Source organism: Pristiophorus japonicus, chromosome 3, assembly GCF_044704955.1.
Source record: "Pristiophorus japonicus isolate sPriJap1 chromosome 3, sPriJap1.hap1, whole genome shotgun sequence".
NCBI lineage: Eukaryota > Metazoa > Chordata > Chondrichthyes > Pristiophoridae > Pristiophorus > Pristiophorus japonicus.
The window spans coordinates 243,117,769-243,144,871 of NC_091979.1; the positions used below are offsets into that span (position 1 = coordinate 243,117,769).

Sequence of the window (27,103 nt, forward strand, 5' to 3'; positions counted from 1 at the left end):
TTTTTTAAACCCAGAGAATGGTTAGAGTGTGGAACTCGCTACCACAGGGAGTGGCTGTGGCGAATAGCGTAGACACATTTAAGGGGAAGCTGGATATAAATGCACGAGGGAGAAAGGAATAGAGGGATTATGCTGAGGGCGAGATGAAGTAGGATGGGGATGAGGCTTGTGTGGAGCATAAACACCGGCACGGACCAGTTGGACTGAGTGGCCTGTTTCTGTGCTGTACATTCTATGCAATTCTGTTTTATTTTTTTGAAACTTCAATTGGTGAATAATTTTCGTCTTGGCAAAATCGCTGACTGACCAAGTTGAACAGGCTTCACAGAAATAATTAAGCGGCACTCTTCATTCTCCAGCGATGGCAGCGATCTGCACTGCAATCGTTACCGAGATACATGCGTGGCAATGTGATGCTGCACGTGGCCCAGTCTTCCCTAGGCAGTCTTGCTGCCAAACCGCAATCAGCGGGTGATCTGTTGGAAGGCAAGGTGATGTTACGTGACATCCCACGGTAAACCCTGTGGATTTCTATGATAATAACTGCATGCAGTTGACGAGGTTGATTCCTGAGATGAAGGGATAGTTAGATGAAGAAAGGTTGAGCAAGGTTGGGTCTATTAGAAGACTGAGAAGTGATCTTATTGAAAGATTCTGAGGGGGTTTGACAGGGTAGATGCTGAGAGAGGATGTTTCTGCCCTAGTGGGGGAATCTAGAACTAGGGGGCACAGTTTCAGAATAAAGGGTGTCCCATTTAAAGCAGAGATGAGGAGGAATTTCTTCTCTCAGAGGGCCGTGAATCTTTTGAATTCTGTGCCCCAGAGAGCAGTGAAGGCTGGGTCATTAAATATATTTAAGGTGGAGGTGGAGAGATTTTTGAATGCTAAGGGAGTCAAGGTCTATGGGGAGTGAGCGGGGAAGTGGAGTTGAGGCCAGGATCAGATCAGCCATGATTTTATTGAATGGCAGAGCAGGCTCGAGGGGCCAGATGGCCTACTCCTACTCCTAGCTCTTATATAGTCGGACTTACTGCCGCAATTTAGTATTTGAAGAGTCCCAGAGGCGGTTGAAGTGACGGTCCGAGGGCAGGGTTGAAGTGATAACAAATCACCAATGCTTGTAATAATGCGGCAAGTTCTTAAAAGAAAAATAATGACCATGAGATCAGAAGACACTATTGATTTTTTAATAAATCATTAAAATATCTATTGGAAAATTACAATGTGATGTTGAAACCAAGTTAAAGCTAGCAGTTGGTAGGAGTACTCCAAGGAACGCGCCTTCACGTGAAAATCGTGATTACTTAAGACCAGCCCAGTCTACTATGCATCTGTATGAAGCTCCCTGCAGTTCATATGAAAGCATTTCCTTTTGCATTCAGTAGTTTCTACCTGTATACTTCAAGATTTTTTTTTTTTTTTAAACTTGTTTTCGAATCGAGACAGCAAATCTAATTTTAAATCCACACTTTCCCGGTTAATGTCACCGTGAGAGATTAACCCCCCCCACCGCCCCATCCCTAACCCCATTAAAAAAAACTCTCTCTAAACTAGTCTTGTGAATGAAACTGGAAATCGCACTGTCACTCTCCTCCACTATTCAGTCAGTGTGGAGCTAACCACGGCAATGCAGTCCCCCCCCCCCACCCCAAACTAAAACCGGGTGCACTTCAGCAGCCCTGCTGCCAATCACTGTACACGTCTCAATCTGCACCGCAAAATGGCTCCCTCATTCACAAGGCTGACTACGAGCCAACCGCGTGTCTACACCTCGGTTGACCTCTATGTGGTACAAGTTCCTTTGGCTCCATGGTACATCCTTGCTCGGTTGGATCGTCTGCTCATTTATCCATCTTGGCATCACGCGGCCCCTTGTCTGGTGTAACATCACAATGCTGCTTGTGGGAGCTTGCTGTGCGCAAATTGGCTGCCGTGTTTCCTGCATTCCAGCAGTGACGACACTCCTAAAGTACTTCATTGGCTGTAAAGCGCTCAGATGTCCGGTGGTCGTGAAAGGCACTATAGAAATGTAAGTCTTTCTTTCTTTATGACTTCCCCCACCCTCCCTCCGACAGTCAGCTTCAGATCTACGCTGTCACATAGCCAGCCCCCCCCACCGACACCACTGAAAACAATCGCCATCACTTGGGGTGACCTTGGTCTGAAGGAGTCGGGATCCGGCAAGAGCCATTTGGTTCACTCGCCAATAAGCTTGACCAGCAGTCCTGATACACGACATTATTAGAGGAGACAGTCGTTCCCAGAGTTTGTGGAGGCAGCGCATCAAATAAGTGACTCAGAATATATTGGTATCAATCTAAAAATCCCACTGTGACCCAACTCCAAATTTAACATTAGAGAAGTACTGGGGTGCGCTGGGGGAGGAGAAGGGAAGGGGGAAAGAGGAAAGGTAGCTTGTATGTTCTACAATAATATGCATAGACGGTCAGAGAATTACAGAGTAGTGCTCAGGGCCCAGGTAACAGGGTTTGGTATTTCTGCATACACAGCCAAAACAAACCAGGCAGCGCACACTCACACGTGCGCACACTGCATCTGTAATTCGCCCAACATTTTCTATTTATACTTCAGTGTAGTACCGCACTGTCGGCGGTGCCATCGTCTGGATGAGACGTTAAACCCGAAGCCCCGCCTGCTCTCTCAGGTGGGCGTAAAAGCTCCCACATCACCATGCGGACAGCTAGGGTAGCTCTCCCCAGTATCGTTTATCCCTCAACTAACACCTTAAAAACAGAGGGTAGGGTCATTTATTTCATTGGTGTTTGTGGGACCTTGCTGTGCGCAAATTTGGTTTCCTACATTACAACAGTGAGCACACTTCAAAAGTAATTCATTGGTTGTGAAGCGCTTTGGGACACCCTGAGGTCATGAAAGGCGGTATATATAAATCCGGGTCTTTATTTCTTTTAATTTATATATAAGTGGTCATAATCTGTGCGCTGTGTACAAGATGCAAATGCTTCAGATAAAACGGGTTTGCATTTTTTGTTGTGACAGAGCGCAACGCAGAGGAAATATGCGTCTCTACTGCCATCCCGTGAATGGCAGGCACGGCACTGGTGGAGGAGGAGATGTGGCGAGAGGCAGAGAGCGACTGTTCTCACTTGCACTGCAGGTTTGAGTCTATCACAGATGTACAGAACACCGCTCAAGCAGGGTCCGGACATCATTCAAAACCAACCTTAAGTTTCACACAGGAAACGTTTTTAAAAAAAATAATAATCTCGATGACAGCACCCATTGTCAGCCACATCAAGGGACACATTTACAGTTACAGACCCAGCACAAAAAAAATTTGCATATCCAACCCAGTTATGGCTTTTTTTTTCTTTGTGTGTTTTTTTTCTGCGCTACATATCAACTTCTCCGGGCGATCTGTTCCTCTCGCCTTCCCACGCTTCTGGAACCTCTATACACAATGTCGTGAAGAGCGAGCGTAAAAAATAAAAAGCCTCAGCAACTGAAATAATGAAACTTGTGCTTCTGTAGAGAGAGAGAGAGAGAGAGAGAGAGAGAGAGAGATGATGCGGAAAGATGTCCTTTATGCAGTTTAAAGCCGGTCTTCACAGTCCCAGGCGTGAGGAGAACCATCACCCAAAAGCACACTGTGCATCGGTCTCCCAGGTCCCCATCCTGCTTGCCGCTCCAACCCAGGTGTATAAAGCGGTCTGTCTCTCTTGCAAGGTCACAGGTAAAGAAAAGTGATGTGGTCTCTTCAAGGGACACAAGGGGTCACGATCCCATGCAAATATGTTTTGATTAAAAATTTAAATGCTGGATATAAAATTCCAGTTGACGTCATAATTGCTTCTATACCACAATTCGACAGGCCAACACGAACCCTCGCAGTGTGCGTCATTCTCGTTACTAGGCTGACCGATTTCTCCTTGTTCAACGCAGCCAGCTCAGTCTTTTGCTCCATAACCCCCCCCAGCAAACCCTGGCATTTACCGTATTATTTTCCCCTCCTTTCTCTTTCTTTCTTCCCAGTATGCCTGGGACCACCGGAACGGGTTCCGGGGTTGGGTGTCAAGGTGGAATTCAAGTCCTCGGGAGCACTGGAGCACAAAAGGTCCAAAAAACAGGGCGGCCGGCAAGGCAGCGGCAGCTGCAGTTTAGGTCGGGGAGTCGCGGTGCTGGTGCGCTGGCGGCAATTCGTTCTCATTGATGGTGTCCAGCAACAGGCAGACCGGTTCCTCCGCGGCGACGTCCCCGTGAGCGCGCTGCTGCTCCTTACAGTCCTGCTGCTGCTCGCGGGCTCCGGCGAACGCCTCCTCCCTCGTGTCTGGGCGGGGGCAGGGGTCGCACACGTTACAGCTGTCGCAGAACTCCCTAGCATCACCCAGCCCGTCGATCAGGCCGTCCCGCTCCTCGGAGCCCTCGCGGCCGCAGTCGTCCTCCTCGTCGTCATCGTCGTCTCGGTTGCAGACGCAGACCTCGATGCCGGAGTCCCCGGTGAAGCGCCGGTGCCGACCGGTGGTGGTCTTGTCAACCTCCTTGATCTCCAGGCAGGAGTGGTGGTGCCAGTTCTCGATCTTGGAGGAAGAGCCTGGGTAATAGTCGGCCAGCCGCTCCTTCTCGGGGCAGCCCAGCTCGTCATCCTCCTCCCCCTCTTCCTCCTCCTCCTCCTTCTCCAGGTCCAGGCGACAGGTGCGCACCGATCCGCACTCGGTGCTGGCCGCCCGCTGATGCTCCTCCTCCTCCCCTGCCACACGGTTAGCCGTCGGCGGCGTTTTGTCGGAGCCGCGTTGGGGGCAGCCGAGGGGAGAGTCCGGGTCCGGCGCACCATTCCCGCCTTCCCGGGGCAGCGCCTCGCAGACCGTGGGCACCAAATTACTCGGGGTGGCCGGAGCCCGGGCCGGCTCGGGGTTGTTGGCGGAGCCGTTGCAAGCCGCGACGCACTGCTGGTGAAAGGCACTGTAGGGAGGTGGCGGGGTCACAGGTCGGTTCACCACCTCTTCATAAGGAGGGAGCAAATAACTCGGCAAAAACCCTGTGTTTTTTGGGGGGTGGGGAGAAAGGAAGAGAAAAGAAAAACAAAATGTTTATTTATAATGCAAATATATTTCATCGCTGTAATGTATGGGTTCTTTGCTTAAGAATTCATCATAACACATTGCGACTGAGAACTAGTTGGTTTACGAGCAAAAGGTTTAACAATCACACTAGACATTGGCAGTTCATCCACCAGGCTCACAACCCCCCCTGCCTCGTCGTGGTTCTCCCGAACCCAACTGGCTGGGGTTTTATTGAGTCTTGTGAACATCATGTGACTGGCTAAGCCACTCCCAACTCAACAGCTCTACAACTATTAAACCTGTGAGCATGCTCACAGGTGCATACATTACAATTGCAATATTAGAATGATCAAAGGAGGTGCAGAACAGACAAGAACAATGGTTCTTCGGGGTGTTACACTTTATCATGAGTGACAAGACCTTAGCTGTGAAAGTTTCGCAAAACTGACGTAGCAACTCAGTGGTCCAGAAATTGCGGTTGGAGGTTTCCTGCGGGAGAAAGTACTTGGTGGTCCCGGAGGAACGTAGACTTGCAGTCGAGGCTTCCATTCGCAGTCCAGTATTTGGGCTCGCGTATTCCAGGAACGTAAACACATCCTGAGATCACGTGGGCATGGACCACCAATCACAATGGAGTATTCTCATTGATAATAATGGTGAGTTCCGTTTGTACGAGCTCCCATTACTATCAATGAGAATAACCCCCAAAACACAGAAAAACACACAATAAATTAAAAAAAAACACCTCACATATTTAAAATTCATTGACGTATTTAATTAAATATTTTAGACAAAAAATTATTTTTTTGAATTTTTTTTATGGGGTTTAAAAAAAACTTACCTTAATGGACAGAGTTTTTAATATAAAAATTAGTGATAACATTTAATTTTTCTATCTTTTAAAACTCTTATGCTGGTAAAAGTAGGCCGTACACCTACTTTTACCAGGCATAAGAATTTGAAGGACATTTGCTGAGCAGGAGTTGGGCAAATAGCCCAAATCTCCGTCCCACGAATGCCCTTCTCCCGGGGATGTGTGCAATCTGACAAGAGACATTTTGACAGTTCGCAAATGCTGGATCTCAGCATATCACACACACCTGGAGAGGCTGCAATTTATGGCCCAATGATAATTGTTAATTAGCACTGAACCCTTCCATTTATATACCCCTTTGTACCAGTAAAACGTTCCAAGGTAATTGAATCACAGGAACAATTATCAGACAAAATTTTACACCGAGTCACTTAAGGTGATATTAGGACAGGTAAACAAAGAGGTCAGCTTTAAGCAGTGACTTGAAGGAGGGGAGAGGCGGAGGAGGAGGAGGGGAGCTTTGGGCGGGGAATTCCAAAGCTTAGGTCCCAGGCAGCTGAAGGCACGGCTGCCAATGGTACAGTGGGGAAAATCCTGGATGAGCAAGAGGCCAGAATGCGAGGAACCCAGAGATTTCAGAAGGTTGTGGGGCTGGAGGAGGATAGAGAGATAGATAGATAGGGAGGGGCGAGGGCCATGGTGGGATTTGAAAACAAAATGAAAATGTTTTAAAAATCGAGGCACGTACAACAGAATAATGGTCCTCAACGATTTTTCCACCTTTGTGTTTGTGAGTATTTAGCTGAGGCTGGTGTTTTTTTAATCTAAGTTTTTATCTGTAGCTACTGAAGTCTAGTCAATCACAAGATTTGAGAGAAAATGGAACACTTGGAAAGCAAAATATTAAAAGGATGGGAAAACAGCAAGGGACTGGGCAACGTTTCCTGGAAGCTGCACGCATACGCAGCGTCTGAGATTCCACGCAATGCTCAAACGTCTTCTGTATTGTAAAAAAAAATGCGCATGTGCAAAATCTGAATAGGCCACACAGCAACTTAAAGGGACCCATGCACGCAAAAAAAGTAAGAGGGAACTTTGGGAGCGGGGAGAGATTAGATAACTCCAATGGACCCAACGGATAAATAATCTCTACCTACATAAGAACACAAGAGCATCAGAAAACTGTATGCAGTTTTGGTTTCCATATTTACAAAAGGATATGCTTGCTTTGGAGGCAGTTCAGAGAAGGTTCAGTAGGTTGATTCCGGAAATGATGGGGTTGACTTATGAGGAAAGGTTGAGTAGGTTGGGCCTCCACTCATTGGAATTCAGAAGAATGAGAGGTGATCTTATCAAAACGTATAAGATTGTGAGGGGGCTTGACAAGGTGGATGCAGAGAGGATGTTTCCACTGACGGGGTGACCTCGAGAGCATAATAGAATAAGCGGCCGCCCATTTAAAACTGAGATAAGGAGAAATTTCTTCTGAGGGTTATGGATCTGTGGAATTCGCTGCCTCAGAGAGCTGTGGAAGCTGGGACATTGAATAAATTTAAGACAGAAAGAGACAGTTTCTTAACCCCTTATCATTTATAGGGAGTGGGCGGGAAAGTGGACCAGAGGCCATGATCAGATCAGCTATGATTGTAATAAATGGCGGAGCAGGCTCGAGGGGCCATATGGCCAATCCTGCTCCTATTTCTTATGTTCTTATGTAACATAAGAAATAGTAGCAAGAGCAGGCCATTCGGCCCGTCGAGCCTGCTCCACCATTCAATAAGATCATGGCTGATTTTCGACCTCAACTCCACCTTCCTGCCCGATCTCCATAATGCCTTAAATCCCTTAGTTGCCAAATACTGACATTTTTATGATCCTATACAACTGAGATGGTGGACAAATAAAACCTTCTATTTGCACGTTGAAAAAGAAATTGGGAAAGGTACAAGTGTGCCTATAGTTAAGACAGACAAAATACAGCTGGGTTGCAGGTTACATTAAAATATATTGAGACAGGAACAGAAAAAAATTGGCATACTGTTGGAAGCAAAAGTCTTTAAAAGAATAATATCTTTCTTTCTGCCTCTCCGCTTCGAGGTGCTCCACCAAAGTGCGTTCTTCAGAAGCAGATGCACTTCCGCCCAGGCAACTGCCAAAGCAACTCTAGGATCTGCCACTAGAGGGGGCAGAAGAGCAGTCCCCAGCCACACCGCCCCCACACTTTGCGAAGGTCAAGCTGACAGTCTCCGAGTGCCTCGAGCCTCATTCCAATGAACGAAAAGAATGGCGCTGGAGCGCCGTTTGCTTCTGGGCCAGCTGTGGCCTTCGCCCAACCATGGGCTTGCATCACCTGCCCGGCTGCTCTGGGACAAAGGGAGGCTGGGTCGTCTCTCCTTCACCTCAGCTGCAAGCCAAGGGGGGCCCAGCCAAAAGACCACTCTTTAATAGAACGATTGTAATGGGCTGGATTTTGGGTTTTACTAATTTCGGGGTGGTAATGGCGGCGGGGCGGTAAAGTTTGCACCCGGGAACAGTTTGTGCCTCAGTCAGCAAAATTCATCAGCTGGGCCCCGAGTGTGGGGCGGAGCGCTAAGGGAGGCATTGCACACCGCTCTTAGGGCGCTAGGCCGACTGAGCATGGGAAAATCCCGAACTGAACTGAAAATCCGTGAGGTGGGCCTGGGGAGAAAAAAAAAAACTTGAAAAAAACCCCCACCAAAAATATTAATAAATATCTCACGCCACCAGAAAAATTAAAATAAAAACCAATCAATTTTATCTGAGGTTCACATTACTTACCTCACTGCGGCCGCTACAGCTCGAACCGGCCGCTTTCACAGGCCGTCCCACTAGGGGGCGCTGCGGGGCACTATGGATCGGACGGGAGGCAAAAATCAAGCCGGTGTTGCAACCCAGGGGCGTTGCACACTGGCTCACCTTGCGGTAATGCTCCACGCCCCGCCCCCCCCACCGCCCGCCCGCCGTAACTGGCCCCGAAAACACCCGGAAGAGCTCACCGCCGCCCCTCCAGGGCGAAAACAGAGGTGACAACGCAGCAGAAATCCAGCCCAAATTATTGTTCCTACAATTTTCCCTCTTCTTATGGGGAAATGCCAGACCCAGTTGGCCAGTGCCCACTGTGGTACGATTCAGTACCGGGCACCACAGGCTCTTTCTTATTACTCCAGGAAGCAGCGTTTCACAGAGTAACCAATGAGCAATGTATCGCTAATGAAGGGAATAGATTTTACTTTTTTTTTAAAAATTCATTCACGGGATGTGGGCATCACTGGCAAGGCCAGCATTTATTGCCCCTCCCTAATTGCCCTCGAGATGGTGGTGGTGAGCCACAGCAATCCATGTGGTGAAGGTACTCCCACAGTACTGACTCGTCCTAGCTTTTTTTGGTACAACTGAGTGTCTCGCTAGGTCATTTCAGAGGGGCAGTTAAGAGTCAACCACATTGCTGTGGGTCTGGAGTCACATATAGCCAGACCGGGTAAGGGCAGCAGATTTCCTTCCCTAATGTCCGCTAATCTGGCAAGCCAGTAGTTTCATGGACCCCATTACTAATACTAGCTTTTGATTCCAGATTTATTTAATTAACTTAATTTAAATTCTCCCAGCTGCCATGGTGGGATTTGAAGTGTCTCCGGAATTATTAGTCCAGGCCTCTGGATTACTAGTCCAGTGACATAACCACTATGCTACCGCTCCCTTATATTGTATTCCAATGGACAGTTTGTTCCAATTAAATAGGTTAGGGAGGACCAGGGGGGTCACAATTTTAAGTTGTACAAGGTCAGACCGAGGTTATATGTCAGGAGGTGGTTCTTTTCCCACAGACTAGAAGAGCCCTGGAAGAGGCTGCCGTCTCGTGTGGTGGACGAGGGCTGGCTGAATTGCTTCAAGCGAGAGCTGGACCTGTTTCTGACTGGGTCGAACATCACCTCTTAGAGCAGGGACTCCGGGGCCAGCGTGATCTGGACCACTTTTGATCGTCGAGGTGGGTCAGAGAGGAATTTCCCAGATTTTTTTCCCCCCCCGAATTGGATTTTTAAATCTGTTTTTTTTTGCCTCCCCCAGGGGGTCACATGGTCCCTTTTAACAGGCTGCATTCAAAATTCTGCGCATGCACGGTTTTTCTGTGTGAAAGCTGGCTTAAAGGGAAAAGTTGCCGGAGAGCATATAATGTTGTGATACACAAGGTATCGCAAGTGTGTGGGACAGGCTGGGTGGACCAGTTGGTCTTTACCTGTCTGTCGTTCTTTGTGCGATTGAGATTGTGGCCCACATTCTACCCTATGCAAACTGGAGGTGATCCAAAACTCAGCTGCCCATGTCCTAACTTGCACCAAGTCCCGCTCACCCATCACCCCTGTGCTCATTAGCTTCCAGCTAGGCAACACCTCGATTTCAAAATTCTCATCCTGGTTTTCAAATCCCTCCATGGCCTCGCCCCTCCCTATCTCTGTAATCTCCATCAGCCCCACAACTCCCCCCCCCCCCCCCCCCCCCGCCCCCCGGAGATGTCGGTGCTCCTCTAATTCTGCCCTCGAGCATCACTGATTATAATCATTCAACCATTGGTGGCCGTGCCTTCTGTTGCCTTGACCCCCAAGCTCTGGAACTCTCTGCCTAAACCTCTCTGCGTCTCTTTCTTCCTTCAAGACGCTTCTTAAAACCTGCCTCTTTGACCAAGCTTTTGTTCATCTGTGCTATGTTAATGGTGCTATATAAATACAAGTTGTTGTTGTTGTTGTCATTAACGCGAGTGTTCTGTACTTTAATCAATCCACCGCAGCTGTCTCATGCCAACGTCATTCTAGGCAAACGGAAGTTACTGCCATGCATCAGTGAACATTAGCAAGCAAGTTAAAGAGTGAGAAGGTTTTACTATTGTTTGTGCTTTCACTTGTGACACTTCAGTCTAGCACATTCTGACAAGGAGCTAGACTGAAGTGTCACGAGAGAGAGAGAGAGAGAGAGAGACACACACACACGGAGATACGGAGAGAGAGAGACACACACATACACAGGGAGATACGCATAGAGAGCGACACACACACACAGGGAGATATGCATAGAGAGAGAGAGAGAGAGAGACACACACACACACGGAGATACGGAGAGAGAGAGAGAGAGAGAGACACACACACACACACACACACACACACGGAGATATGCATAGGAGAGAGAGAGAGAGAGAGACACACACACACACACACACACACACACGGAGATATGCATAGGAGAGAGAGAGAGAGAGAGACACACACACACACACACACGGAGATATGCATAGGAGAGAGAGAGAGAGAGAGACACACACACACACACACACGGAGATATGCATAGGAGAGAGAGAGAGAGAGAGAGACACACACACACACGGAGATACGGAGAGAGAGAGACACACACACACACGGAGATACGGAGAGAGAGAGACACACACACACACGGAGATACGCATAGAGAGAGAGACACACACACACACGGAGATACGCATAGAGAAAGCCACACACACGCACAGGGAGATACTCACAGAGAGAGAGAGAGAGAGAGAGACACACACACACAGGGAGATACGCATAGATAGAGAGAGAGAGAGAGAGAGAGAGACACACACATACACACAAAAAGGGAGATACGCATATAGAGAGAGAGAGAGAGAGAGAGAGAGACACACACATACACAGGGAGATACGCATAGAGAGCGACACACACACACAGGGAGATATGCATAGAGAGAGAGAGAGAGAGAGAGAGAAAGACACACACACGGAGGTATCCATAGAGAGAGAGACACACACAGGGAGATACGCAGAGAGAGAGAGACACACACACACACACACAGATACGCATAGAGAGAGACACGCGCACACACACACACGGAGATATGGATAGAGAGAGAGACACACACACACACACACACACACACACACACACACACACACGGGGAGATAAGCATCATCATCATAGATGGTCCCTCGTATCGAGGATGACTTGCTTCCATGCCAAAAAGGGATGAGTTTGCAGGTGTTTCAATGAAGCACCTAATATTCCAGGTCCTGAACTACATGTTGAAGGGTGGAAGATGCCTGTGCGTGGATATTTTTAACATGTGGTGGCCATTGCACACCAGCCACCACAGGCTTGACAAGCTAGGTCTTGGTCCAGTGGCAAGGATTAACCAGGACGACTGGAGACCAGCCAAGCTGCACGGAGCTAGTGCACACACATATCGTAATGTGGGCTGGCCCGTGCTGCCCATGGCCCTTGCCTCTTCTGGGCTCTGAACTCTTGCCTCTCCTGGGCCCCGAGCACGTCGCTCTGTGATCTCTTGCCACTCCTTCGCCCTGACCTCCCTGCCCCTGCTGTATCTGCTCACGTTCCAATCAGCAACCTGGGTTATGGTGACGTCCAATCCAGTCACCCTCTTCGTGGCGGTCGCCCTCCTGAACCGACTCGCGCTGAGCCTTGAAGTGGTATGCTGCCAGACTGCTCCTTCTTTGAAGGGCCCGACCTGCAAGGACCATCAGTGGAGATGGGCATACACAGAGAGACACACATGCGGAAAGCGAGAGAGAGAAAATGCGCTAACACTGGCTTGATGGGTTAGAGACGATCAGGAAGCACCACTTATTAACAGAACTCTCAGAATGAGTCAGGAAATGTCACACTGTTGGGGTCAGTAACCTTTCCAAGTTCTGTTGATATTAGCACAGTTGCTGTTTAAACAAAAGTATACATCAAATAAAAATATCTAATCCAAGAGAGACAGACACACACACACACACACACACACACACACACACACAGGGAGATATGCATAGAGAGCGAGAAAGATTTCCACACCCTCCCCTCCCTCCAAGTGTGAATTTTCTGTTCCCCAACAGTGAGAAATATAAGAGATAGAATGGAACAGTGTCAGCACCAAGCGCCTTCAGCTCACGTACAGACAAAGCATGGTTAGATTCAGAAGAAAGTTTCCTCAACTCTATTCCAAACTCCACCTCACACCTGAACCCGTTTCTATTTCTAACACCAGCCACCCTGTGACCTTCGAGCGAGATTGCCAATTAAAATCAAACCCAGTGCCAGTTTTGCCCTGTGGGCCCAAACTCACCTGGGACGCGGGTTGGGACTGCTCAACTTCTCATTTCACCGCACCACCATCGGAGACTTCTCCCTCATCAGTCCCGACTGGATCCCGACCCTGGTCCCAGGAGGAGAGGCCAATGCTTCACCCACCAGACTGGATTCACACCCAGATCTCAGTATCTAACTTGGGTCAAATACTCAGTTCTATTCTATATTAAATTTATTCATTCCTGGGATGTGGATGTCACCGGCAACACCAGCATTTATTGCTCGTCCCTAATTGCCGTTGAGAAGGTGGTGGTGAGCCGCCATTTCAGAGGGGCAGTTAAAAGTCAACCACATTGCTGTGGGTCTGGAGTCACATATAGGCCAGACCGGGTAAGGGCGGCAGATTTCCTTCCCCTAAAAGGACATTAGTGAACCAGATGGGTTTTTGCGACAATTCGGTAGTTTCATGGTCACCATTACTGACACGAGCTTTTGATTCCAGATTTACTTTATTAACTGAATTTAAATTCCCCAGCTGCCGAGGTGGGATTTGAACCCATGTCTCCGTGGATCATTAGTCCAGGCCTCTGGATTGCTCGTCCAGTGACATAACCACTATGCTACTGTGCCCGCATTGTTAAGAAGCAACGCATCGCCACAACAGCGCATTGTTGGGAACACAGCAATCATTTTTTACCCCCCTGTGAGAATGACAAGTTGCTACTCTGAAAGGGGCTGACAGCCATGTACAATTCCCCAGGGGAAGCACAACCTGCGACAGAGAGACACGTACTTAGGTAGAGGGGAAGCAGGGAGTAGTTGCGGGCCCCCTGGTATGCGATGAGGTTGATCTCGTGCTGCCGCTGCTGCTGCTGAAGGCGGAGCTTGGCTCGTCGATGGTGACAGACGCAGCAGCAGCTCAGGATGATGATGATGGTCCAAACAAGCCAGAACCCTGGAGAGAGAGAGAGAAGGAAGAAAGAAGAGAAACATCATATAGCTGAATTACAGCTTTACAAAAACCCCAGATTCCATTTTCCAGTCAATCACACCGAGACTTGAAAGGACACATTTAAAAGACATTGGGCTGGATTTTTCCGTCCTTTGCGCTCGGGGTTTTGCCCCGGTGTGGGCTGAAAGGCGGCGGTGAGGTCTCTAGTTCCCCGCCGCGATCCTCCGGTCGGGTTTTGCGGTGGCGCTAAGCAGCACCGCCGGGAAGAGCTGCGCCGGGTGTACAACGCCTCTGGTTGCTACACCGGCAGGGGTTTGGACTCTTGCCCGATACATCCGCCCGCAATGACCGCCTGGGAAACCAGAGTGGTCCGGCATAGCCGGCGGTACAGAGGAAGGTAAATACTCTGAAGGTAAGTGCAAGTGTTTGTTCTTTTAATTTCTTTTAGCGATTTGTGTTGTGCTGGCGTGGGCAGTGTTTTGGGAATGTTTTTGTGGGTTTTCTTGTTTGTTTTTTTTTTCAAGGTTTCCCTTAAAGTAAAGCACTTTACAGCCAATGAAGTACTTTTGGAGTGTAGTCACTGTTGTAATGTGGGAAACGCAGCAGCCAATTTGCGCACAGCAAGCTCCCACAAACAGCAATGTGATAATGACCAGATAATCTGTTTTTGTTATGTTGATTAAGGGATAAATATTGGCCCCAGGGCACCAGAGCTAACTCCCCTGCTCTTCTTCGAAATAGTGCCGAGGGATCTTTTAAATCCACCCGAGAGCAGACGCGGCCTCGGTTTAACGTCTCATCCGAAAGATGGCACCTCCGACAGTGCAGCGCTCCTTCAGTATTGCACTGCACAAAGTTGAAAACCAGGCTCTCAAAACTGTCACCAAGTTAATGGTCTACAGGACGGTAGTAATACCTGCCCTCCTGTATGACTCAGAAACATGGACCATGTACAGTAGACACATTAAGTCGCTGGAGAAAAACCACCAATGATGTCTCCGCAAGATCCTACAAATCACCTGGGAGGACAGGTGCACCAACGTTAGTGCCTCGACCAGGCTAACATCCCCAGCATCGAAGCACTGACCACACTCGATCAGCTCCGCTGGGCAGGCCACATCATTCGCATGCCAGACACGAGACTCCCAAACCAAATGCTCTACTCGGAACTCCTTCACGGCAAATGAGCCAAAGGTGGGCAGAGGAAACTTTTGAAGGACACCCTCAAAGCTTCCCTGATAAAGTGCAACATCCCCACAGGCCCCTTGGAGTCCCTGGACAAAGACCGCCTTAAGTGGAGGAAGTGCATCCGGGAGGGTGCTGAGCACCTTGAGTCTCGTCGCCGAGAGCATGCAGAAATCAAGCGCAGGCAGTGGAAAGAGCGTGTGGCAAACCAGTCCTTCCCACCCCTTCCCTCAGCGACTATCTGTCCCACCTGTGACAGGGACGGTGGTTCTCGTATTGGACTGTTCAACCACCTAAGGACTCATGTTAAGATTGGAAGCAAATCTTCCTCGATTCCGAGGAACTGCCTATGATGACTGGACAAATATAAGCACGCACGCACGCAAATACATATACACATCTATAAATAAATCTCACATACTAGATGAAAAATGTACATCCTGTTTAGAACCAAATGTGGAAAGGGGGGGGGGGGAAGGGCGCAGTTGGGGTTACCTTACACCTGGATCCCATCTATCCTGCTCAACTGAATCCATTTTAGAATCCAGCCTCGAGTAGGGATTTGGAGAGTGGCTGTTTAAATAGCAGGATTCCTGGAGGAACAACATAGCAGCAAACAGGAGCTCTCCCTCCTGGCCCCTGCTGTTGATGCTAAACCTCCCAGGAGGGAGGGCAGGGTGGGGGCACCATTTTATGCGCGAGTTATTTTATACTCCTGTACATGTGTTTTTTTAAAAAACAAAGTCCCCCCACAAGGTCAGCATACCTCAGCGTGCCGTGGCAAGGAATTTTAGCTCTGCTGTCTACACGATATTTGAACATTACAGGACACTGCTAGCCATGGTTTTATTTTAAACTCCATCCCGCCCCCCTACACCCACCCCCCCACTGCCCCCACCTCCGCCCATCCCCATCACAGCCTTCTGGAACATTCAGATGTTTTAGCTCCCACTTAACTGGTCCTGAGAAATGTGTTTACTGGCATGCGGAGCAGCCAGAGTTACAGATAGTGTTGTCGGAAGCACATTGCTCTGCCTGGAACAGCTGTCTCGCACCATGCACATAAGTAAACACAGGCACTGACTCAGCAAATCTTCCTTGGCACAGGATGTGAAAAAAAAGTTGACGTTTTGGGGGGGGGGGGGGGGGGGGGCTTTAAAAGGACAAACCATTTTCTCCCCCTCCCCTCCCCCCCCCCGCTTCTTTCGCAAGTGCACTCAACATTCTCAGCTATCTGGACATCATTACCAGCCCAGATTGTTTTTACAGTTTCCCAATAAAAGTGACCTGGTTTGGGGTGCGGTGTTTTACAGCAGGGTTTAATTTAGTAATTTTACGCCTCCAGACGTCTACCCAACATTACAAAGAATTAAACAGAATTTCACAGCACAGAAACAGGCCATTCCGCCCAACGGGTCCGTGTGGGTGTTTATGCTCCACACGAGCCCCCTCCCACCTCTACTTCATCTCACCCCATCAGCATATCCTTCTATTTCTTTCTCCCTCATGTGTTTATCTAGCTTCCCCTTAAACGCACCTACACTATTTGCCTCAATCACTCTCTGTGGTAGTGAGTTCCACATTCTGACCACTCTCTGGGTAAAGAAGTTTCTCCTGAATTATTCTCGAGGACAATTAGGGAAGGGTAATAAATGCTGGCCTTGCCAGCGGCACCCACATCCTATGGATGAATAATAAAAAAACATTTATTGGATTTATTTTATATTTATGGCCAGTTCTGTCGAAAGGTCATCGACCTGAAACGTTAACTCTGTTTCTCTCTCCACAGATGCTGCCTGACCTGAATATTTCCAGCATTTTCTGTTTTTATTTCAGATTTCAAGCATCCGCAGTATTTTGCTTTTGTGTTATATTTATTTGTGGCCCCTAGTTTTGGACTCACCCCACACATGGCTTGATTTGCTACTTAAAGTAATTATAGAAATAATATTCGTACATAAAGACCAGATCACCCTTAGGACCATGGTCTTCTAGTCCTTCAGCTGCAGTTTGGGGGAAGATTTAGTTACATTATTACACTTTACACTCTAATGTATTTGCTTCATGGGTTCTTTGCTTAAGAATTCATAGCAACACATTGTTAGTAAGAACTAGCTGGTTTATTAGCAAAGGTTTAACAATCACACTACACATTACCAGTTCCATCCACCAGGCTCACAACCACCTGCCTCATTGTGGATCTTCCGAACCCACTGGCTGGGGTTTTATTGAGTCTTGTGACCATCACATGACTGGATCGGCCATTCCCACCTCAACAGTTCCACAAACCCGTGAGCATATTCACAGGTGCATACATTACATACACCATCGGCACTCTTTTGACACTGGATTCGAACACACAATAAACCTTGCGATTTTTCACTTGATGTGTCCCAGTTTCTCACGAAGACTGTGGGCGTGTGGGGGGTGGGGCGGGGAGGAAATAAGGCTGGTACTTCACCCCGGGAGGTGGTCCTCACTTTAGATGGCAGCGCCACGATCAGGCATGGCTCAGTGGGTTAGTACTTCTGCCTTTGAGTCCCACGCTAGAGACTGACGCACAAAATCCAGACCGTCACTTCAGTGCAGGGCTGAGTGGGCGCTACACTGTCGGAGGTGCCGTCTTTCAGATGAGACGCTGAACCGAGGCCCCGTCTACCCTCTCGGGTGGACCGAAAATGATCCCACCACACTATTTCGAAGAGGCACAGGGGAGTTCTTCTCGGTGCCCTGGCCCATCTCTAAAACAGATTATCTGGTCATTGTTGGCTGCTGCCTGCTCTAGGTTCAGCAAGTTGAGTGTGGAGTCGAGGACTCTTGGGTCCCTTTCATCTTCTCCATAGCTATTTCAACACCATGAAGGACTTCAGTCACGTAGAGAGACGAGAGAAGCTGGGATTGTTCTGCTTAGAGCAGAGAAAGTTCAGGGGAGATTTAACAGAGGTGTTCAGAATTATGAGGGGTTTTGATACGAAGAAATAAGGAGAAACTGCTTCTACCGGCAGGAGGGCCGGTAACCAGAGGACACAGATTTAAGATAATTGGCAAATGAGCCAGACTAGAGAGGAGGAGAATATTTTTTTTGCAGCGAGTGGTTATGATCTGGAACGTGCTGCCTGAAAGGGTGGTGGAAGCAGATTCAATTGTAACTTTCAAAAGGGAATTGGAAAAAATTGCAGGGCTCTGGGGAAAGTGCACGGGAGTGGGACTAATGGGATCGCTCTTTCAAAGAACTGGCACAGGCACGATGGCCTGAATGGCCTCCTTCTGTGATGTAAGATGCCAGGTAAAAGTAGCTTTTGTCCTCCGATATCCAGTACCTTTTCGGTGAGCGATCAGCCCGGCGATGTGCCGAAAGTTGCGCTGAGCAATGTGTGGGCAATCACCTCGGCAATGTGACACGAAAGTTGGACCGGCAATTTTCTGGTGATGTTCCGGCCCAACTTTCCACTTTTTAATCAAAATGGCCGATATATGGGCACTAGCCCAGCGATCTGAAGTGGAAAGTCTAGCCCATTCTAACACCATTTGTGGAGTAGTGGCATTGCTTATTTTTCTTCCTATTTGCAGGACCTTACATCTGTCTGCATTAGATTTCATCTGCTATTTATTTGGCCAAATTATCCAATTTTTCCAATTCATTCTGTAATTGCTGAAGTGCCTCCTCTAATTCCTGCGAGTTTGGTATCATCTGCAAATTTGACCACTTTGCATTGGGTTTCTGAATCCAGGTTACTTAAGTTAATTAGAAATAGGAGCGATCCCAACAGCCCCCCCTGGGACCCTATCCCACACCCAATAGAGGTTCAGCATTTCTCAGATCTATTATTTTTGTCATGTAAGAGGCAATTATATAGAGCAGATTGTAAAAGTCGCTTTGCCTACTGGGGACAAAGTAGACTGTCCTACTTTGTCTACAGAATCTGTGGTTTATGACAACATCATCATCATAGGCAGTCCCTCGAAATTGAGGAAGACTTGCTTCCACTCTAAAAGTGAGTTCTCAGGTGACTGTACTGTCCAATATGGAAATTACAGTCTCTATCACAGGTGGGACAGACAGTGGTTGAAGGAAAGGGTGGGTGGGAGTCTGGTTTTCCATAAGCTGCCTGCGCTTGTCTTCTGCATGCTCTCAGCGACGAGACTCGAAGTGCTCAGCGCCCTCCCGGATGCTCTTCCTCCACTTGGGGGGGGGCTTTGGCCAGGGAATCTCGGGTGTCAGTGGGGAAGTTGCACTTTATCAAGGAGGCTTTGAGGGTGTCCTTGACAACATTACAAATCACAGAGACACAATCAATCCCACACTTTCAACCTTCTGCACACAATCCAATGCAGTCCACAGGGTTCAAGGAAGAGAAGAACAGGAGCAGGCCATTCAGCCCCTCGTACCTGCTCCTCCATTCAATCATGGCTGATCTGCACCTCAACCCCATTTACCTGCCTTAACTTGATATTCCTCAATATCTTCGCCCGACACAAATCTATCGCCCTCAGCATTAAAAACTTCAATTGTCCCAGCATCCAGACTTCGAGGTAGCGAATTCCAGATCTCTACTATCCTTGGTATGGAGAAAAAAGTGCTTCCTGATGACCTGCCTTTCATTTTAAAATTATGTCCCCTCTTTCTTGATTTCCCCCACCTGATGGGCAATGAAACCTGTGGTATATACCCCCCCGCCACTAGGAGCTAAAAATAACAGTTGGGACAGCAGCATTCCTATGAAAGGATATTCTCCACTTTGAAGATGATCAAGATAGCAAGGAGTCATCTCCAGGAAGGAGATTTCACAACCAGGAGCCTAATAAAACATTCACACCATCCAGTGAAATTGGAAACGATTCCATCGAGACATTTTAAGCCACGGAGGACAAGACGTTTACCGGAATTATTAAAGCACAAGGATATTTCGAGTCCATTTTTAATGATTATAAATTTATCTTCTACTTTTAGGTTTTATGTATAAAGCTCCTTCCACTGGAAGCGTTGTGGCAGAGGGGCTTTCGTACGTCCCATGTAATCTTGTGAAGCTACCCGAAGGAGCCTTCGAGTCTGAGGCAATTCTGGAGATTAATCAATAGTGTCACAATTCAAGGGCGAACAAAAGCTGTTTACAATACAGATGCATCATAAATGGGAAGGGCCTTTTGGATCCGACAGCCTTTTCCTGTTCCTACAAATTTGTTCAGTCCTCCTAATTCGAGCCGCAGTGAACATAATACTGCATCTGTACAACTCTTGAACTGGCATTTATATAGTGCCTTTAAAGCAGTAAAACGTCCCAAGGCACATCACAGGATCGTTATCTAACAAAATTTGACACCAAGTCACATAAGGAGATATTAGGGCTGGTGACCAAAAGTTTGGTTAGAGAGGTAGGTTTTAAGGAACGACTTAAAAGGAGGAGAGAGAGGTAGAGAGGCAAAGAGGTTTAGGGAGGGAGTTCCAGAGCTTTGGGCCCAGGCAACAGAAACATAGAACATAGAAAATAGGTGCAGGAGTAGGCCATTCGGCCCTTCGAGCCTGCACCACCATTCAATAAGATCATGGCTGATCATTCACCTCAGTACCCCTTTCCTGCTTTCTCTCCATACCCCTTGATCCCTTTAGCCGTAAGGGCAATATCTAACTCCCTCTTGAATATATCCAATGAACTGGCATCAACAACTCTCTGTGGCAGGGAATTCCACAGGTTAACAACTCTCTGAGTGAAGAAGTTTCTCCTCACTTCAGTCCTAAATGGCTTACCCCTTATCCTTAGACTGTGTCCCCTGGTCAAGGCACGGCCGCTGATGGTGGAGCTTTTAAAATAGTGGATGCTCAAGAGGGCAGAATTAGAGGAGTGCAGCGTTCTCGGAGAGTTGCAGGCAATGTTCTCTCCAAGCTGCACAGTTCTCTGCTGGTCCCGCGCAGTCCATTAAAGGGGTCTCACATCCCCCCAAAAATTCAGGGGGAACATTGGTTGTGGAGCTGGAGGAGGTTACAGAGATGGGGCGAGCCAAGATCATGGAGGGATTTGAAAACAAGGATGAGAGTTTGAAAATCATGCCGTTGCTTAACCAAGAGTCAATGTTGGTCAGCGAGCACCAGGGGGGGTGATGGATGTCATTGCAGGTTGGGGCTTCAAAGGCAGAGCAGTGTGGAGCCCGACCCGGCATTCGGCGTGGCGGCCCCAACCTGCAAGGACCATCAGCAGGTCAGGGCCTTCAAAGCAGGAGCAGCAGCATGGAGCATACCACTACAAGGGACAGCACGAGCCGTTTCAGGAGGGCAACAGCTGTGAAGAGGGCGACTGGATTGGATGTCACCAAGGTCCAGGTCGGTGATTGGAGCGTGGGCAGGTACAGCGGGAACGGCGAGGTCGGGGCAAAGGAGCAGCGAGAGATTGCAGAGGGATGTGATCAGGGCCCAGGAGAGGCATGGGTTCGGAGCCCAGAAGAGGTGAGGGCCCAGGGGCAGCACGGGCCAGTTCACACCGCGATGTGTGTGCGCACTAGGTTCGTGTAACAGAGCTGGTCTCCAGTTGTCCTGGTTAATCCTTGCCACTGGACCAAGACCTAGCTCTGTCAAGCCCGTGTGGTGGCTGGTGTGCAACGGCCACCACACGTTAAAAAAAAAATCCACGCACAGGCATCTTCCACCCTTCAACATGTAGGTCCCTCATTGAAACACCTGTGACCTCATCCCCTTTTTGATGTGGAAGCAAGTCATCCTCGATACGAAGCTGATGATGGATGAATGGGACAAAGCTCCTGGTTACAATGCCGGAGGCAGTTTACTTACTTCTTCCCAATAGTCTCCTGACAATTCTGCAATGCAGAAAAGGCAGGCGGTTTTCAATCGGCATTTGACCAGCCCGCCAGTACCTAGGCCAAGTGGCCATTCATATGCCAACGTTGATGGCAAGGGTCGACAAGCTTATGGACCACAAGTGCATCACAGCCCTAGGGGCCCGATCCACACACCTGCAAGGTCCACACTGGGTATTGACCAGGAGCAGGAATGCCTGGTTGATTTAAAAAGATAAACAGTTCTACCTAGCGAGGCCGGTTATGAATTGTACTGCTCCAGTCTTGTGCTTAGATTAAACCGAGGACCATGTTGGTCTGTAGTGCTCAGCGCCACACCGAGTATAAACTTATAATGTGACTCACGCAGGAAAGACAATCTCAGACCACTTCACAGAGCCAGTTGGAAGGCAGAAGAGGTAGAGTGGAATTAGGGAACAGGGTAAAAAATAGATGGACAGAAGAGTTTTGAGAAGGCAGTCAAACGAAAGGAGTCCTTTCTCTATAGATTCACAGAAAAATTACGACACAGAAGGAGACCATTCGGCTCATCGTGTCCATGCCGGTCGAAAAAGAGCTATCCAGCCTAATCCACCTTCCAGCACTTGGTCCGTAGCCCTGTGGGTTACGGCACTTCAAGTGCCCATCCAAGTACTTTTTAAATGTGGTGAGGTTTTCTGCCTCTACCACCCTTTCAGGCAGTAAGTTCCAGACCCCCACTACCCTCTGAGTGAAAACATTTCTCCTCAAATCCCCTCTAAATCTCCTACCACTTACTTTAAATTTATGCCCTCTGGTTATTGACCCCTCTGCTGAGGGGAATAGGTCCTTCCTATCCTCTCTATCCAGGCCCCACAAAATTTCATACACTCAATTAGGTCTCCCTTCAGCCTCCTCTGTTCCAAAGAAAACAAATCCAGCCTATACAATCTTTCCTCACAGCTAAAATTCTCCAGTCCAGGCAATATCCTCGTAAATCTCCTTTGTATCCCTGCAATTTTTCGCCGTCAAACATTTATCCAATTCCCTTTTGAAGGCTACTATTGATCCTGTATCCACCACCCTATCAGGCATTGCGTGCCAAATCCTAACCACTCGTTGCGTAAAAAGTTTTCCCTCATGTCGCCTCTGGTTCTTTGGCCAATCACCTTAAATCTGTTTCTCTTTATTTAATCTATCTAAACACTTCATGGCTTTAAACACTTCCATCAAATCTCCTCTTGGCCTTCTCTGCTACATAAGAATTAGGAACAGGAGTAGGCCACCTAGCCCCTCGAGCCTGCTCCGCCATTCAACAAGATCATGGCTGATCTGGCCGTGGACTCAGCTCCACTTACCCGCCCGCTCCCCGTAACCCTTAATTCCCTTATTGGTTAAAAATCTATCTATCTGTGACTTGAATACATTCAATGAGCTAGCCTCAACTGCTTTCTTGGGCAGAGAATTCCACAGATTCACAACCCTCTGGGAGAAGAAATTCCTTCTTAACTCGGTTTTAAATTGGCTCCCCCTCATTTTGAGGCTATGCCCCCTAGTTCTAGTCTCCCCGACCAGTGGAAACAACCTCTCCGCCTCTATCTTGTCTATCCCTTTCATTATTTTAAATGTTTCTATAAGATCACCCCTCATCCTTCTGAACTCCAACGAGTAAAGACCCAGTCTACTAAATCTATCATCATAAGGTAACCCCCTCATCTCCGGAATCAGCCTAGTGAATCGTCTCTGTACCCCCTCCAAAGCCAGTATATCCTTCCTTAAGTATGTTGACCAAAACTGCACGCAGTACTCCAGGTGCGGCCCTACCAATACCCTATACAGTTGCAGCAGGACCTCCCTGCTTTTGTACTCCATCCCTCTCGCAATGAAGGCCAACATTCCATTCACCTTCCTGATTACCTGCTGCACCTGCAAACTAACTTTTTGGGATTCATGCACAAGGACCCCCAGGTCCCTCTGCACCGCAGCATGTTGTAATTTCTCCCCATTCAAATAATATTCCCTTTTACTGTTTTTTTTCCCCCCCCCCCAAGGTGGATGACCTCACACTTTCCGACATTGTATTCCATCTGCCAAACCTTAGCCCATTCGCTTAACCTATCTAAATCTCTTTGCAGCCTCTGTCCTCTTCACAACCCGCTTTCCCACTAATCTTTGTGTCATCTGCAAATTTTGTTACACTACACTCTGTCCCCTCTTCCAGGTCATCTATGTATATTGTAAACAGTTGTGGTCCCAGCACCGATCCCTGTGGCACACCACTAACCACCGATTTCCAACCCGAAAAGGACCCATTTATCCCGACTCTCTGCTTTCTGTTCGCCAGCCAATTCTCTATCCATGCTAATACATTTCCTCTGACTCAGGCGTACCTCTATCTTCTGCAGTAACCTTTTGTGTGGCACCTTATCGAATGCCTTTTGGAAATCTAAATACACCACATCCATCTGTACACCTCTATCCACCATGCTCGTTATATCCTCAAAGAATCCAGTAAATTAGTTAAACATGATTTCCCCTTCATGAATCCATGTTGCGTCTGCTTGATTGCACTATTCCTATCTAGATGTCCCGTTATTTCTTCCTTAATGATAGTTTCAAGCATTTTCCCCACTACAGATGTTAAACTAACCGGCCTATAGTTACCTGCCTTTTGTCTGCCCCCTTTTTTAAACAGAGGCGTTACATTAGCTGCTTTCCAATCCGCTGGTACCTCCCCAGAGTCCAGAGAATTTTGGTAGATTATAACGAATGTATCTGCTATAACTTCCGCCATCTCTTTTAATACCCTGGGATGGATTTCATCAGGACCAGGGGACTTGTCTACCTTGAGTCCCATTAGCCTGTCCAGCACTACCCGCCTAGTGATAGTGATTGTCTCAAGGTCCTCCCTTCCCACATTCCTGCTCCGAGGAAAACAACCCTAGCTTCTCCAGTTTACCCTCTGAAGAAATGTTTCCTCATCTCCCCTCTAATCTTTCTACCAATTGCGTTAAATCTATGCCCCCTGGTTATTGATCCCTGTGCTAAGGGAAATAGGTCTGACCTATACACTATCTTGGCCCCTCAATGTTATACACTTCAATTAAATCTCCCCTCTATGGGGTTTTTAATGTTCTTTAGCACTTCGTAAAGCTAAAATAGGTTCTCAAATTAACTCAATCCGTGGTCTACACGTGTCTTTAAACCGGTGTTTTTGATCTTGGTGTTTATCTGTCTGCAGAATGTTGGGTGAAGGTAAAGTGCCTTTATTATCCGAACCATAGAATGAAAGCTCAGAGGCCCATCGTACCTGTACAGCCCACTGGCTTTGTTCTGAAATGTGTTAGTTATGTTTGCAGGGTGTGGTAGTGCAGTGGTTATGTTACTGGACGAGGAATCCAGAGAATGCGAGTTTAAATTGGCAATTGGCAGAATGTGAATTCAGTTTAAAAAATAAATCTGGAAATAAAAAGCTGGTATCAGTAAAGTGACCATGAAGCTGTTGGATCGCCATAAAAACCCATTCGGTTCACTAAATATCTTAAGGGATGCAAATCGGCCGCCATTACGTAGAATGTACAGCACAGAAAAGGTCATTCGGCCTAATGGGTCCATGCCGGTGTTTATGCTCCACTCGAGCCTCCTCCCTCCCACCTTACTTCATTTAACCCCATCAGCATTCCCTTCTCCCTCGTGTGTTTATCCAGCTTCCCTTTAAACACATCTATACTATTCACCTCAACCATGCCCTGTGGTAGCCAGTTCCACATTCTCACCACTCTCTGGGTAAAGGAGTTTCTCCTAAATTCCTTACTGGATTTATTAGTGACTAGCTTATATTTATGGCCTCTAGTTTTGGTCTCCCCCACAAGTGGAAACACTTTGGAGAAATTAGGTCGCTCCTCTGTTGCGGTGTTAGTCCAGGTGGAACAGTCATTTTAGCGCCTTGAAAAAGTTTGCACCTCCCGCCCAGAAATTCGTCAGAATCAGTCGAAGAGCTGACAGGGGTGCTAAATCAGCCGTTGCACACTAGAGCTGGGGGAATGGGCGATAATGAAAACGCCGCCGCTAACTTTAACCGAGTCATTATGCACGCGCCGAACTCCGATTCCGATCCCGGGAAAAGCTGAGTCTTAGTAATGCACATTAAAGTTTACATCATCACCTTTTTCAAGCTGAACTCTTATTTCTGTCTGCCGCTGCAAACTCGGGAGGCTCACGCACCGTGCTGTGTGTAAATGTTGCACTGACTGTGACCTCTAAGGGAAGCGCTTTCTCATCTTTTAAGTAGCCACCAGTTAACAACTCTGCAAGCCTGTAACCACTGATTTTCCAGACATTGTTCTTGACGGCTGCACCTAATTTACTGACCGGTGCGCAAGTATGGGCATTGCACCAGGAATATGTCCTGATCGGAGTGATTGTCAGCAGCCGGGCGCTACTGGTTTGTACACCCAGTGAGCCTCTAATGAATTTTCGGTCTGGGCGCTAGATGCTGTGCTCCCGGTCGGTAACCTCATACGCTCCCATTAACGCCACCGCTGGCTGCTAACTGAGGCGTTAGACAACCGAAAATCCAGCCCTCTACGTCTACCCTATTGAACCCTTTCATAATCTTAAAGACCTCCATCAGGTCACCCCTCAGCCTTCTCTTTTCCAGAGAAAAGAGCCCCGGCCCGTTCAATCTATCCCGACAGGTATAATCTATCAGCGTTGATTGAACCTCACATATATGTTGAGTTATTGGCACAGGTCCAGGCTTGGTCAGGCTCAGAGAGTAGCATCTTCTTATTTCTTCGTCTGAGGATGTGCAAGTGAAATGTATCGTATTGATTTTATACTGCTGTCTAATGTTTTACTTTTAATAATCTCATTTCATAGCTTATAGCCGACGTTGAACGACCCAGCGATCTGACAGCTCAGAGATCATGAGAGGACTCCTGTCAATTCCCTGAACAAATAACAACCACCAAGGCCTGTTCAACCCCTGGGAATTGGTAGCCTACCAGGTATTGAGCACATAGAGTACAACTAGGTAGAGAGTGAGTGGGGGGGGGGGGGGTCTCTTTTTCAGGAGTGGTGCTTGGTGCTGAGAATGAAATAAATATCTAGCAAGAGGCCCAATATCAAATTCTTTCAATAGCATGGAGGGATGAAGGTACAGAGGGGGTGGGGATTTTGGCAAGAAGCTCAAGAGGCCATAGAATGAAAGAACAACTGATGGTGGAGCGCAAATACTGTGGACAAGTCGTGCCA

General features: G+C 47.9%; 1 protein-coding gene across 1 annotated transcript in view; it reads right to left on the bottom strand.

Annotated features, from left to right (window-relative positions):
- Window positions 1-1,173: 1,173 nt before the first annotated feature.
- The window catches only part of wbp1la (WW domain binding protein 1-like a), a 120,992-nt gene continuing 95,062 nt past the window's right edge, over window positions 1,174-27,103 (bottom strand). The window contains exons 3-4 of the mRNA XM_070876479.1: window positions 13,739-13,900; window positions 1,174-5,014 (exon numbers count right to left, since the gene is read on the bottom strand). Of these exons, the coding sequence (XP_070732580.1) occupies window positions 4,137-5,014; window positions 13,739-13,900 (1,040 nt within the window). The 3' untranslated portion in view covers window positions 1,174-4,136. The remainder of the gene's footprint in view (window positions 5,015-13,738; window positions 13,901-27,103) is intronic.